This window comes from Poecilia reticulata, chromosome 20 (genome assembly GCF_904066995.2).
Source record: "Poecilia reticulata chromosome 20, P_reticulata-male-v2, whole genome shotgun sequence".
Classification (NCBI taxonomy): domain Eukaryota; kingdom Metazoa; phylum Chordata; class Actinopteri; order Cyprinodontiformes; family Poeciliidae; genus Poecilia; species Poecilia reticulata.
In genome coordinates, this window is record NC_088849.1 from 20618176 (window position 1) to 20630525 (window position 12350).

General features: G+C 41.6%; 1 protein-coding gene across 1 annotated transcript in view; it reads right to left on the reverse strand.

The window, feature by feature from the left end:
• Window positions 1-11981, reverse strand: part of LOC103456805 (cadherin-7) — a 166466-nt gene extending 154485 nt beyond the window's left edge. The window contains exons 1-2 of the mRNA XM_008396562.3: window positions 9870-11981; window positions 2237-2801 (exon numbers count right to left, since the gene is read on the reverse strand). Coding sequence (XP_008394784.2) covers window positions 2237-2476 — 240 coding nt within the window. The 5' untranslated portion in view covers window positions 2477-2801; window positions 9870-11981. The remainder of the gene's footprint in view (window positions 1-2236; window positions 2802-9869) is intronic.
• Window positions 11982-12350: the final 369 nt, after the last annotated feature.

A 12350-nucleotide genomic window follows, 5' to 3' on the forward strand; every position in this document is an offset into this window, starting at 1 on the left:
ATGAAAGGTAATAAACTCCAGCTTCACGCCATACCTTCTTCAGTAAAGTAGCACTGACCTTGCAGCTACGTTGTTACTAAACCTGAAGAAAATACCGAGCATACGGACAGAAAACTACAAGAAAAACTAAACGATTAGACTCGTTTGCACTTCTACGCAGTAACATTTATGAGCTTTTTTCTCCAGTTAGATGTTAAAGCTGAATCTTTGATTTCACTCAGTTTCCTTAATATATATTTACATATAAATATGTATGATGCTCCAAACATGTATTTCATTTTCTAAAAAGAAATACCTGTAGGCTACTTTCACTGTTGGTCTTTGAACAAAAAAAGTGAGAGTCGTGATTGCACTGCCAACTCTTATAAAAGAAGGATTAGTCCCCATATTTTTGCCTTGTCTTAAATGTTTTTATGAGGGTTTTGTACTTATTTGCCTGCCAAAACTGGCATATCTTTGATCTATCAGCTTGGGCCTTGGCAGAGCAGCGAAAAGGCATATTTGTGTAATGTATACTTTTCCTGGGGACTTATTACAATGCAAATTACCTTGTCACATTGATGCTGATCTCAAAACTAAAAGCATAGGTTTTTAAACCAGGCTTTCTGAAATAAAATGCAGAGTTCCTTCCTTCCCACGCAGTCTGTGAGGAGTCTTTTCATTTGTTTTGCATTTTATATAGGACAGTGGGAATATGCACAACTCTGTAAAAACTCTGCTGCGTCCCAGTTTCTGCAGGTCTGTGTGTTAACAGGTTATTGATATACACATTACCATACAGGTGCACCAAACCTGCAGACGTAAGGAAATATTTTTTAAGCAGAGAAGGATTCAGACACCGCTGATATGCATTTCCCACTAGAAAGTATTCAGACCTCTTCATTGTATTTTCTTCACAATGATTGATCTCCTACAGAAGCGTCTATCCTCCCCCCCCCAAAAAAAAAAAATCTTATTACCTTTCAAAGGTGTTCACAACCGTGGCTTAACAGTTTAATAACCGTTGGCAACCACCTCGGCGTCGAGGCTTCTTGGGTGTGTATCTACAAGCTCGGCTCATCTGTTTTGGGGTATTTTCTCCCTGCAGATCGTCTCGTCAAGGTTGAATGGGCACCGTCATTAGATGCCAGTTTTTAGTATTTCCAGAGATGTTCATTTGGATTCAGGTCTGGGCTCGGGTTTAGCTATGCAAGGACAGCCACAGCCTGCTCCTGAAGAGCACTCCTAGTCCTCTGTTGTCTTGGCTGTGTCAAGCAGATTGGAAGATGAATCATCAAGTCTTTTTGCAGCAGGTATTCTTGAAGAATTTCACCATTTGGCTGCAGCCATTTTAAACCTGCCATAGGGACTAGAAACTTATTTCTCATTCCTGTCAGCATAACGACGGTGTTTTTCTCCATACCCAGCAATGAAAGTCCAGTCAAAAAGGTTCTAAACTAAAGTTATTTTTAATTTCTCTTAGTCTAAAATTTGCCAAGTTCTATTTTGGACAAATTTAAGCAGGTTCCTATGTACCTCTTCTTATTAAGGAGTGGCTAATCCATCATAAAGGTCTTGTAGGTGGAGTGTGTCAGAACTGGTTGACCTTCTGGACGGCACTTCTAGCTCCGCAATTGAACAAAACTTCACTAATGTGACCGATGCATTCTTGCTGACTTTTTTGGTCTGTTTCCCCAGTTCTGATGAGGATCCTGATGGTTTCAAACTCCTTCCATTTCAGCTCTGATGCTAAAACCCTTATTTGTTTCCATACGTGTCTCTCTCCTCCCAGCAATGTCTTCCTGCAATCAGAATTATTTGCCTTTTTGCCCAGATATCCCCTGCTCATGTTTGAATCCTGGTTTTTCTCTGCTTGCGTGTGAATGAATCAAGTTGATCAATAAACCAAACTGTTGAGTTCCGGATGTGAGCAGAAGCAACTGAATTTACTCCGTGTTCTCTGCAAGCAGCGACAGAAGGATGATGAGTATAACTTGAATGCAATGGTTTTCAGTGTCATTGCAAAGGGCGTGATGAACATTTTGATGCCTGTTATGTTTATATGTTACAGTTTTTTTTTTAGAAACTTACCTAAATCTCTGAAAACAAGTTTTTTGAGAAGGTCTTTTTTTTAGAAAACTGGATCTATTTACAACATGCAGTAAAACTGAATGCATTTTGGCATCACTGTGCTCATGTCTTTCCCTCGCAGCTCTCGACTGTTGAGCGTCGATAACCCGTGTTACGGATCACTCACCTTGCCGACGTAAAGAGGCTCGTTTCCTGTGTACTCCTCCAAAACGAAGAACTGGTTCCATACCCAGCTGCGTTTGTTCCTGTGCAGGGCCTCCCAGGAGTCCGGATCAGAGCGCAGGGACTTCTCCCCGTCCCCAGAGCTGGGACTCAGCCCCCAACAGCAGCAGCTTCTCCCCCGCAAGACAAACAGGAGCACCAGGAGAGCCAGGGCTCTGCTTATGCCTGAGCAACACCAACCCATCGTCTGGGCTCCCCTCCAAAATGCACTGAAGCAAGAACAGGAGCAAAAATTAAAAAGAACTGAAATGTCAAAACCCTTGGGCTTTTATCCGAACAGTCCGGACTCTGCGTTTCACAAGAAAGCAGCAGCAATTGGACCATGAAAAGAGCACACGGGTTGAAAATGACTCAAATTCTGCATTTTTTTGCTGCACAACTTCCTGTTTCTCCTTTATCGGAGAGGGGAAGTGGGATTATCACTGTCGCTTTGGACCCAGAGAGCTGGACGAGGGGTTCGCCGGGGACTTGACTGGGGGGCTTGGACAGTGACTCTTTGTAATTGGCACCTATCAGAACAGAAAAGAAGGGAAAGACAAAGACAGAGGAGAGAAGAGAGAGGAGTGTCAGCAGAATTGCCTCCATGACCGCAGTCACTTCTGATAGCGCGTAATGGGCCTGCCGATGCAATGATAATGGCATTTTTCCAGCAATCCTAAGGAAATAGGTGAAAGAATGAATAGAGCGGACAGGCAGTAAATGCAATGCACACACACTCACCTACAGATGCTGCAAAGAGAATCAGGTGAGGTCAAAGTGTTAATAGGGGTAAGATGGAGGGAGAAATGACAGGGCTTTTCAATGGATTCAAGCAAAGAGATTTCACACCGAGCGAGACAACGACAGCATAACAATCAAACGCCATTCAGCAGCCTAACAATTATCCAGGCCTCCTCTCACCAAGGTCATTATTTTGTCATATTTTCTCTTTCTATAAGATGATGGCGACGGTGAATGGGACTCGCCACTCGACTCTAACAAGCCACACGATCTGAGCGGCGCGCGCTCTCATCACCGTGATTAAAAATAAATCTGAGCTGTCAGCGGCATGCATGGAGGCCCGGCGATCCTGACCTCCACTCCGAGTGGAGAAAGAAAAAACCCACGTTGCTCCGGCTGGAGAGCAAGAGAGGGTGTGGAGGGGCAAGACGGGGCTCGGCAGGCGTGGGGGTGGGGTTACGGGTCTGTCTCGCTGCCATCGACGTGCTACGACAGACTCCCAAACCCCTGATGACGCCGGAACATGACGGCCTGTCAGAGCCGGGGACAGCGGCGGGCTTTGACAGATAATGTTCTTCATGTCACAAAGCATCCTGGGAACTTCATGTGACGGCTGCTCTTATCAGTCCGTTTGAGGTGCAACGGTATCTTCAGCAGTACATCCAGAGCCTCGCGAAACATATTCATCTTGTCACATTTTACGTCCTTTAGCCACAAACTGCTGTGTATTTTAATGGGATATTGAGTGATAAACCAACACAAAGTAGTGCATCATTTTGGAATAGATGGAAAAGGTTTTTCACAGCCGGAGAATCAAATTAAATGGAGGGCATCTAGGAACATCAATTTTAATACGTAGATGCATGTTGTGGCCTGAACCGTCTCGTTTTAGCTCCGGCTGTAGGTTTAGGTTTGTCGTCTCTGGTGGTTCACATGTTTGATGTGTTCCAGACATCAGCAGGCCCAGACCCTTCTCAGAACATCTTTGTGGAGGGCATCATTTCACAGATCAATGAGTAATGAGCACAATGTTAGGGAAACATTCAAAATGGAGACCTGCTAACAGCCATCTGTCCCGGCAATCACAACGTTCAATGCTTTGGTTGGGGGTTTTTTTGCATATTTTTTGAGGTCTAGCTGCAGCGACACCTAGCATAGCAGCAAGGTAAGCGTGCAACAGGTGAATCTAATGGGCAGTGCTATTGCTCATCAACATAAACTTCTTATATGTACAATTAAAGACCGTAAAAGCTGATGTTATTAACAGAATACATTTTTTAAAATGAAACTGCATGATTGTCAACGAATTTTTAAAAATTCATTAAATTTATAAATACATTTGTTAAAAGGCTGAAGGACCTTGTCTGCCTCTCTGCTTGACGCTCTCCTTTTATGGGTGTTACACTAAGCAAAGCTGAACACAACAACCTTTTCAGACTTTCATAACTAAAACATGCATCTGTTTTCCATCCACTTCACAAATATGCACTTGTCTCATGTTAAACAACATAGTTGAAGCTCCTAGCTGATAAAATGTGCAAAAGGTCAATGGGTGTGAATATCTCTGCATGGAGCCGTGCTCCGAAGGCCTATGTGCGAACGTGAACTTCAGGAAGGTGTTTTTGACCACGCGTGCGTATGTTTGTTTCCTCTCTGACCTCTCTTTGTCTCTCCTCTATGTAGAGTATTGGCACAGCCCTGGGTGAGAAAGGTAATTGCTTTGGCATACAGTGACCTCTTTCTTCCCACACAGATCCCTTCCACTTCTCATTTTACTTCCTCACCGTTCCCCTCAAGCAAGAACGAAAGCAAGAGAAAAAAAAAAAAAAAAAAAGCGCACACCACACACATCCTGTGGAAGTGATTTGTTGTACTTCACCACAGGAAAGTCATTAGGCAACGCTAATAATTAATACAGAAATAAATCACAGCTGCAAAAACACCTCTGCGCAGAGACAGCTGAATGTTTGCTAGAGAAATCCTCACCGGTGGCAGATTTACTTGATATTTGTGTGTATCTTTTCAGCCCACATGCTATGGAGGGGAAAAAAAATGAAATACATGAACTCATCCCAATCGACTGAAAAAGTCGAAAAATATGGACACATTAACACACTCTTTATTGCGAGTTAGTGGCAGAGGTGAAAAGTGGAGCAGATGTGGCTGCAGGGCAACACGACTCGCGAAGGCCGGCCGCAGCGCTGGTGCTGTTGGACGGGGTCGAATCGAGCCAACTTAATGCATGTCATTTTGCTAAAGCACCAACGTGAGAGAGAGGAGATGGGAGCCTCATACAGATGGGAGATAATGCAGCCGCGGTGCACAAGAAGTGGGCTCACTAAAGCAGATATTGGCTTTTTGTCTAATGAGTTTCTTCTGATTTACCATCGAGTTGATTTTAATTTATTAGGCGTGTCACGCACCGAGGAAATCAATGTTTTATTTTTCTTCTTGATGCGGTTTATCGTTTTGGAGAAACAAAGCATGAAATCTAGATGAAATATTCGACTGGCAAAAAAAACAAAAAACATGACCGACAAGATCTTCATGTAGGCTTAAAAACTTCTCAGCATTAGTATAAAAAGATACAATCTTGATTAAAAAAGTAAAGTATAAGACTCATATCTAATTGTGTTATCACAGTAGATGAGTTTCTATCTTGTTTTGTGCAAGAATGATGGGGGTTGATAGGAAAAGGCTCAATTTCTTCAGAAAAAAACTTTTTAAAAAAGTGACTGTGGAGCAAAAAATCTTTGCTGCTGGCAAACTGCAGTGTCTTATGTCACTTTTTAAAGAGAAAATAACTTAAATATGCTTTTAAAGAGACATAATGCTTCCTCTTTTATGAGGTTGTTTTACCCTGCATGCAATGTTTTAGTGCCAACAAGTCCAAATTTAAAGACTGCAATAAACGAGCCTCTAACATTTAATTGAAATAAACTATCAAGACAAAATATAACCAACTGTGGCTATTTTTTCTGAATACCACAGCATCATGTTGCCACCTCTATGTTTCATGACAAAAGTACTGCAGATCCATCTCAGTCACATTGAACTATTATTTTTTATTTTATCGCCACAATAGATTTTTCTTTTATCTTGCCTTGTGAATAAATAAGTGTGTTGACAGATGGAGGCTAATTCAGGAAGGAACATTCAAGAGTTTTGTTTCACTTTTCAAAGAAAGAACACCTTATAAATCTACTTTTAGAGAGACATTTTGTTTTCTGTTGAATAAGGACAATCTCTCTGAGGAGTTCTTCCCAGTATTATGCTTTCAAACCATCTAAATGTTCCTACATGACAAGTTTGCCGGGAGGGTGAAAAATCAGACATTTTCACGACGTATCATCAACTCTGGCTAACTTCCTTTACCTTACTGGAAAAAACGACAGTCACACAGCGTGGTGCCATCACTTCCAAGTTTCACAGTGGAGTTGGCAGCACAAGCAGTGAAAATATCTCAAGGTATTATCATATTGTACAAAGGGAGCTTCCTGGTTTTCAAGTGTCATATCCAGTTTTCCTACTACAGTGCATCCGCTGGTTGAGCAAAACGTCTTGAACATTTATATGCAACTGATTTATTCAACTTTTACGAAGGGACAGCATTTTCAGTCTTTCTTTTAAAGAGAGAATTTGTTCTCTTTTTTTTAAATATGAAAGTCATGTAAACATCTTGCAATGTTCTGCTTCCAAACTCTCAAGGTTGCAAAGAAAAAATGTTATTCATTATTCAGACAAGAGCACAATGTCTCACTAACTCTGGCTACCAGCCTCGTCACTTTCTAAACAACTCCAGAGCATAATGCTGCCAACACCTGGGGGACTGTGGCACAAGTGCAACACATTAATCTGAGGAAGATGCTGAATTTCCATCCTTTCAGACATCACCAGAGAGTACCAACAATCTGACACTGGGTGAGTCTGGATCAGCATTGGGCCGCCTCCAGAGACTCATCGCTGACCGGTGTCAAAGTGATGTCATTAAATTAAGCGAAAATGTGAGCCAGAGCTGTAAATGTAAAGCGTCTTCCAGTCTTCCTTTGGCTCTGTTTCTCTTGCTCTAATCCCATTTTCCAGCCTCACAACAGGATTACCAGCACCGCAGCTCTCACTTTAGCAATCGCACGCCCTCTCCGATCCGTCCGCTCATCCATCACTCGGAAGGTGAAGCGGGAAATGCCATAAGAAGTTGTGCAAAGTTTAAGCTAAATGTGTTTTAGGACAGCTTCTAAATCAAGATTCTTCTCTCTTGCTTGTTTTCTTTTGTTTTTTGTTTTTATTCAGGTTAACGAGCGCAACACACCAGCGATGCTTTTCTCTTCGTTCCTGAAATAAAACAAGTAGTCGCCGCATAACTGTAATAACCGTAATAAGAAGATTCATTGATTTTTACTGTCTGCAGGAGTTTCCGTGTTATCCTTCAGGTTATTTACAACGCACACACACCGAGAGAGAGAGAGAGAGAGAGAGAGAGAGAGAGAGAGAGAGAGAGAGAGAGAGAGAGAGAGCGCAGACTCATGCTGAGCCAGAAGCTTGAACCTGAGCCCTCTGGCTGAAAGGATCCTCTCGCTGATTCCTACCATTCCTTCATTGATTTGCTTGAATACAACTTTCTCAAGTAGATATGCAGCTGATTGAACTTCACAGCAGAATATAAATATGTTTACATACAGAGAGTTATGATGCTGGGAGGTTAAGTTGTAGAAAAAGTAAATGTTAGCTTGCTCTTATGGGAAAAAAAAAAAAGTATTAAAAAGTATAGAGAAAAGTATGCTAGTTGCCCCCGGTGGTTTTGTGTGAAGAAACATCTCTATTCCTAGATTTATCTTTCTAACCATAAAGGGCTTAAGAGCCGTTTTTCCACATTTGGACGTAAATAAAACTTGGAAATGGGGTCACTTCCATGGCTTGAGTTGCATTTCAGCTCTCAGCATCATGGTTTCTGATACGCTGACAAACCAGCAAATGTGGGCTCACACATGCATTCAAATGAGGTGATACATTTGATGCAGCCATTGGGGGTCTGTCACGTTATGTGGAGCATGCAAATAAAGCATTTGCTGCACAAACACTGTATATTTAAAGTTGGATATTAAACAGGCAGGGAAGTTAGTTAAAAAAAAGACATTTCTTCAATTAAGTTTCCAAAGGGGTCTGGATGGTGTGGGCCAGGGCACTGACTCTGTTAGAGATATGGAAACAAAAAGGTTACAAAAGAGTCTTAAATCCATTGTGCTGCTCTCATATATCAGGAGCTGTGGCCGAGAATAATGGTTTAGAAATATTCTCAAAATTACTTAAGTATAAATGAATCTAAAAGTAGTCTCATAATGTAATTTAGCAGATCGTTTATTAAATTGATACTCCAATTAAGCTTGATTTTTCATTCATAGAAATGAATTGTATACTAAGAGTTTCTGAGTCAACAGTATTATTGGTTCAGCCATCCCCACACGCCCCCACCGCCCCCTCTGCCAGCTCCAGTGTCCAATCTTCTGCCACCAAAACCAATTATGAATTGAAATTTAAATGCATTATCCACAAGCTGTAATTTGACATCAGAAACAACAGTGTGAACAAGCACAGTATGTCTGCGAGGAGCCAGATGTTCCAATATTTTAAGAAATTTCTATTCCTAATTTCTATTCCTTGGACACCAAAATATGTTTTTTCTTTTTGTTGTTTTGTTTTGTTTTTTTAAGATAGTCATGTATTACTGTATTTTTTCCTCTTTTCTTTGAGAAATTCCATTTTTAACTTTAGTCCTCACCATGCATAAATATTTACACATTTTCTGAGTTTCTAAACCTTTTACGACACAAACCGTTGCTCCTCATGAATCCAGTTTAGGAAAAAAAAAACAATTTGTTTGGAAGAAGGATTTATTATCTGAGCCTGAGAATGTCACAAATTTGCAACAGTGTTAATTAAAGTCTTTAAAAAGTCATGGAAAAAGTCAATCCCACCCCTCACCTCCACCTCCAACCATGCAAACAATCAGATTTACAAGAAAAATCATCTTCACCTGCAGTGGAAAACAAAACAAAAAAAAAAAAAAAAAAAGCATGACATTTTGAATAGTCTCTATTATTAAATAGAAATAAAATTGCAGCGCTAGTGCACTCAAGCAATAAATGAATGCACTCATTGCCACGCAAATACCACACACTCTATTTTGTTTAGAAAGCTGAACTTGAGTAAAAATCATGGAAAATCCACTTCACTCCAAAACACACAACTTGGTCACACTGAGTGGCATTTGCATCAACGCAGCCGAAGTTATTCAAAGATGAATTTTCTGTGACCTCGCCGCTTTTGACCCTCCTGTTAAACATCAATCACTGCGCATTAGCTGTCAGCGCAGCTGCACGGTGCAGGAAAAGTTCGCAGCGCGTCTGGATCCGATCAGCCAGCCACGGTTTTCCCGACGAAATGAAACCAGAACCAAGACACGCGCGAATCATTTCCGCAGACCGATTAGAAGTTTGATGGGGGGAGAGGAGGGTGGGGGGGGGGGGGGGGGGGGGGGGCGGACAGACCAGCAGCGAACATTAAGAACACCAGGAGGTGGTAAATAAGCGCATGATGGGGAGCCAGGCAGCGGGGAAGCGCCGACAGTAAACATCCCCGTGAGCGCCCGCCGCAGGAAACCCGTGTCCGTGGAATACTAATGACAGGATAAACGATGGGATGAAATATACACAGATAATCCAAGCAAATGCATGAATTAAGTGAGCAACAGAGTGGAAATGATCCCCCCCCCAAAAAAAATAAAAATAAAATAAATGCACATTCTATATAAAAAAAATTATAAAAATTAAAAAAAAATTAAAATATGAACATTTACTTACCAAAGGAACTTCACATGGATGATTTCCGCCGGTAAAAGTTCCACCTTCCGTCTCTCATTGCAGCCCGTAAAGGAAGCCAGATTCTGTGAGGATTGGGAGTTTGGAAGTTATCATGGAGGAATTAGTCCCGGAGAGGCTGGAGATGTTGCTCTCGGATCGCGCGTAAACGCTCAGCCACAGCAGGGAGATGGCGCTTCTGACTCTTCCCCGTCTCTGTTTCTCACCTTCTCCTCTTCCCTCCCTCCCTCCTTCCATACTTCCGTCTCTCGCTCTCTATCTCTCTCCTGCGCACTGTCGCCTCGGTGGTGTGCAGGGAACCCCAGCTGCAGGGTTCGGGGTTTAGTCTCTACATCCCTCTTGTAACTGTACAGGCGACAAGGGACGCGCAGCAGCGGCGGCAGCAGCGGAGTGGAGACGGGAAATTACGCTCTCATCCGAGCCAAATCCTCTCCTTACTGGAGAAGATGGAGTTTTTTTTTTTCCTCTCTCTCGCTCTTTTTTTTTTTTTTTTTTTTTGTAAACCAAAAATAAGTTGGCGAGGTGATAAAGCCAGAAGACACACGCGGTGCGTCTGGCAAGAAGCAACGGAGAACCAAAAAATTATAGCTGCCAAGTTTTTGGCAGCAGATGGCGTGTATGCTGCTGAATGAATGCCTTGGTGGTGGTAAGAGGAAGATGAAGAAGAGAAAATAAGTCAATGCAAATTCCTTGACATCTTTTAACCAATGAGAGGAATCCTACATTCACCTCCTGCTGCGTTGAGAGTTGATCCTGCCAGTAGCATGTAAAAACAGCACATTTCTCAAGTACACTTCTTGGAAAAAATCACTAAACTTTTCCTACTTTTCTACTTACAACCACAAACTTCAATATTTTATGTAACGGATCATTTTACAGAATCCCACATCATGATGCTGCTACCATCTCACCATAGGGATGCTGTGTATATGTTGGGTGACATAACCTTTAATAACACATACAGTGTCTTAAAAAGTGTTAATACCATTTGAACATTTTTTCTCATTTTGTCTTCACTGAAGAAGGAATTATTCCCCAGCATGATGCTGCCCCTACCGTGGGGATGGTGAGTTCAGAGATGTGTGCACAGCATCAATGTCTTTTTACTTTTATACAGGTAAAAATGTATTAAAACAGCGCTGCCCATTTCTAGTTTTAGATTATGTCACACTACAACCACAAACCTCAGCAAATTTATTGGGATTTTAATTGGAAATGTGGAGCAAAAATATGCAATTTTATCTAGAAAAACTTCCCCTACTGATTCATTCATTCATTCATTACAAGGCTAGACACTTTTTGCTCATACTTTGCAAAATATCTGATTCTGTAATTAGATTATGTAGAGAGCATCTGTGAACATTAATTTTCATAAATTTTCATGGCTAAATACACATTCTGTATTTAGTCATTATGATGCTGTGATGAAACCATTTCTATTCTGGATCTGGACGTCCATCCATCCATCCATCCATCCATCCATCCATCCATCCATCCATCCATCCATTTTCTTTACACCTTTGTCCCTCAGTGGGGTCGGGAGGTGCTGGTGCCTATCTCCAGCTAACGTACCGGGCGAGAGGCGGGGTCACCCTGGACAGGTCACCAGTCTGTTACAGGGCAACACAGAGACACACAGGACACACAACCATGCACACACACACTCACACGGACGATTTAGACAGACCAATTAATCTGACAGTCATGTTTTTGGACTGTGGGAGGAAACTGGAGTACCCGGAGAAAACCCACCATGCACAGAGAGAACATGCAAACTCCATGCAGAAAGACCGGGGCCGGGAATCGAACCCAGAACCTTCTTGCTGCAAGACAACAGCTCTACCAACTGTGCCACTGCTGTCATTTTCAGTCCCTGACCACCAACAGGTTTACGTCAATGATTTCCGTGCATTTAGCCGACTCCATGTTCCCATCAGCTCTGAACTTTGTTTCTGTCATTCCTGAAGAAAAGCCTGGTGGAACATGCCACCTTCATGTTCCACCAGGTGTGACGTGACAGCCCAAATAAAATACCAACGGAAGCTGATCATGTGCTTTTCAAATAAAAATAGTGAAAAATCTGGTGTGCATTTGTCTTCTGTCCTTTTTGAATCTGATACCCCTAAATAAAACACAGGTACTTTTCAGATTTGTATATATATATATATATATATATATATATATATATATATATATATATATATATATATATATATATATATATATATATATATATATATATATATGTATATACTGCTCAAAAAAATAAAGGGAACACTTAAACAACACAATATAACTCCAAGTAAATCAAACTTTTGTGAAATCAAACTGTCCACTTAGGAAGCAACACTGATTGACCCAACGAGGGTCCACGTTGTCAATCAGTGTTGCGTCCTATGGACAGTTTGATTTCACAAAAGTTTGATTTACTTGGAGTTATATTGTGTTGTTTAAGTGTTCCCT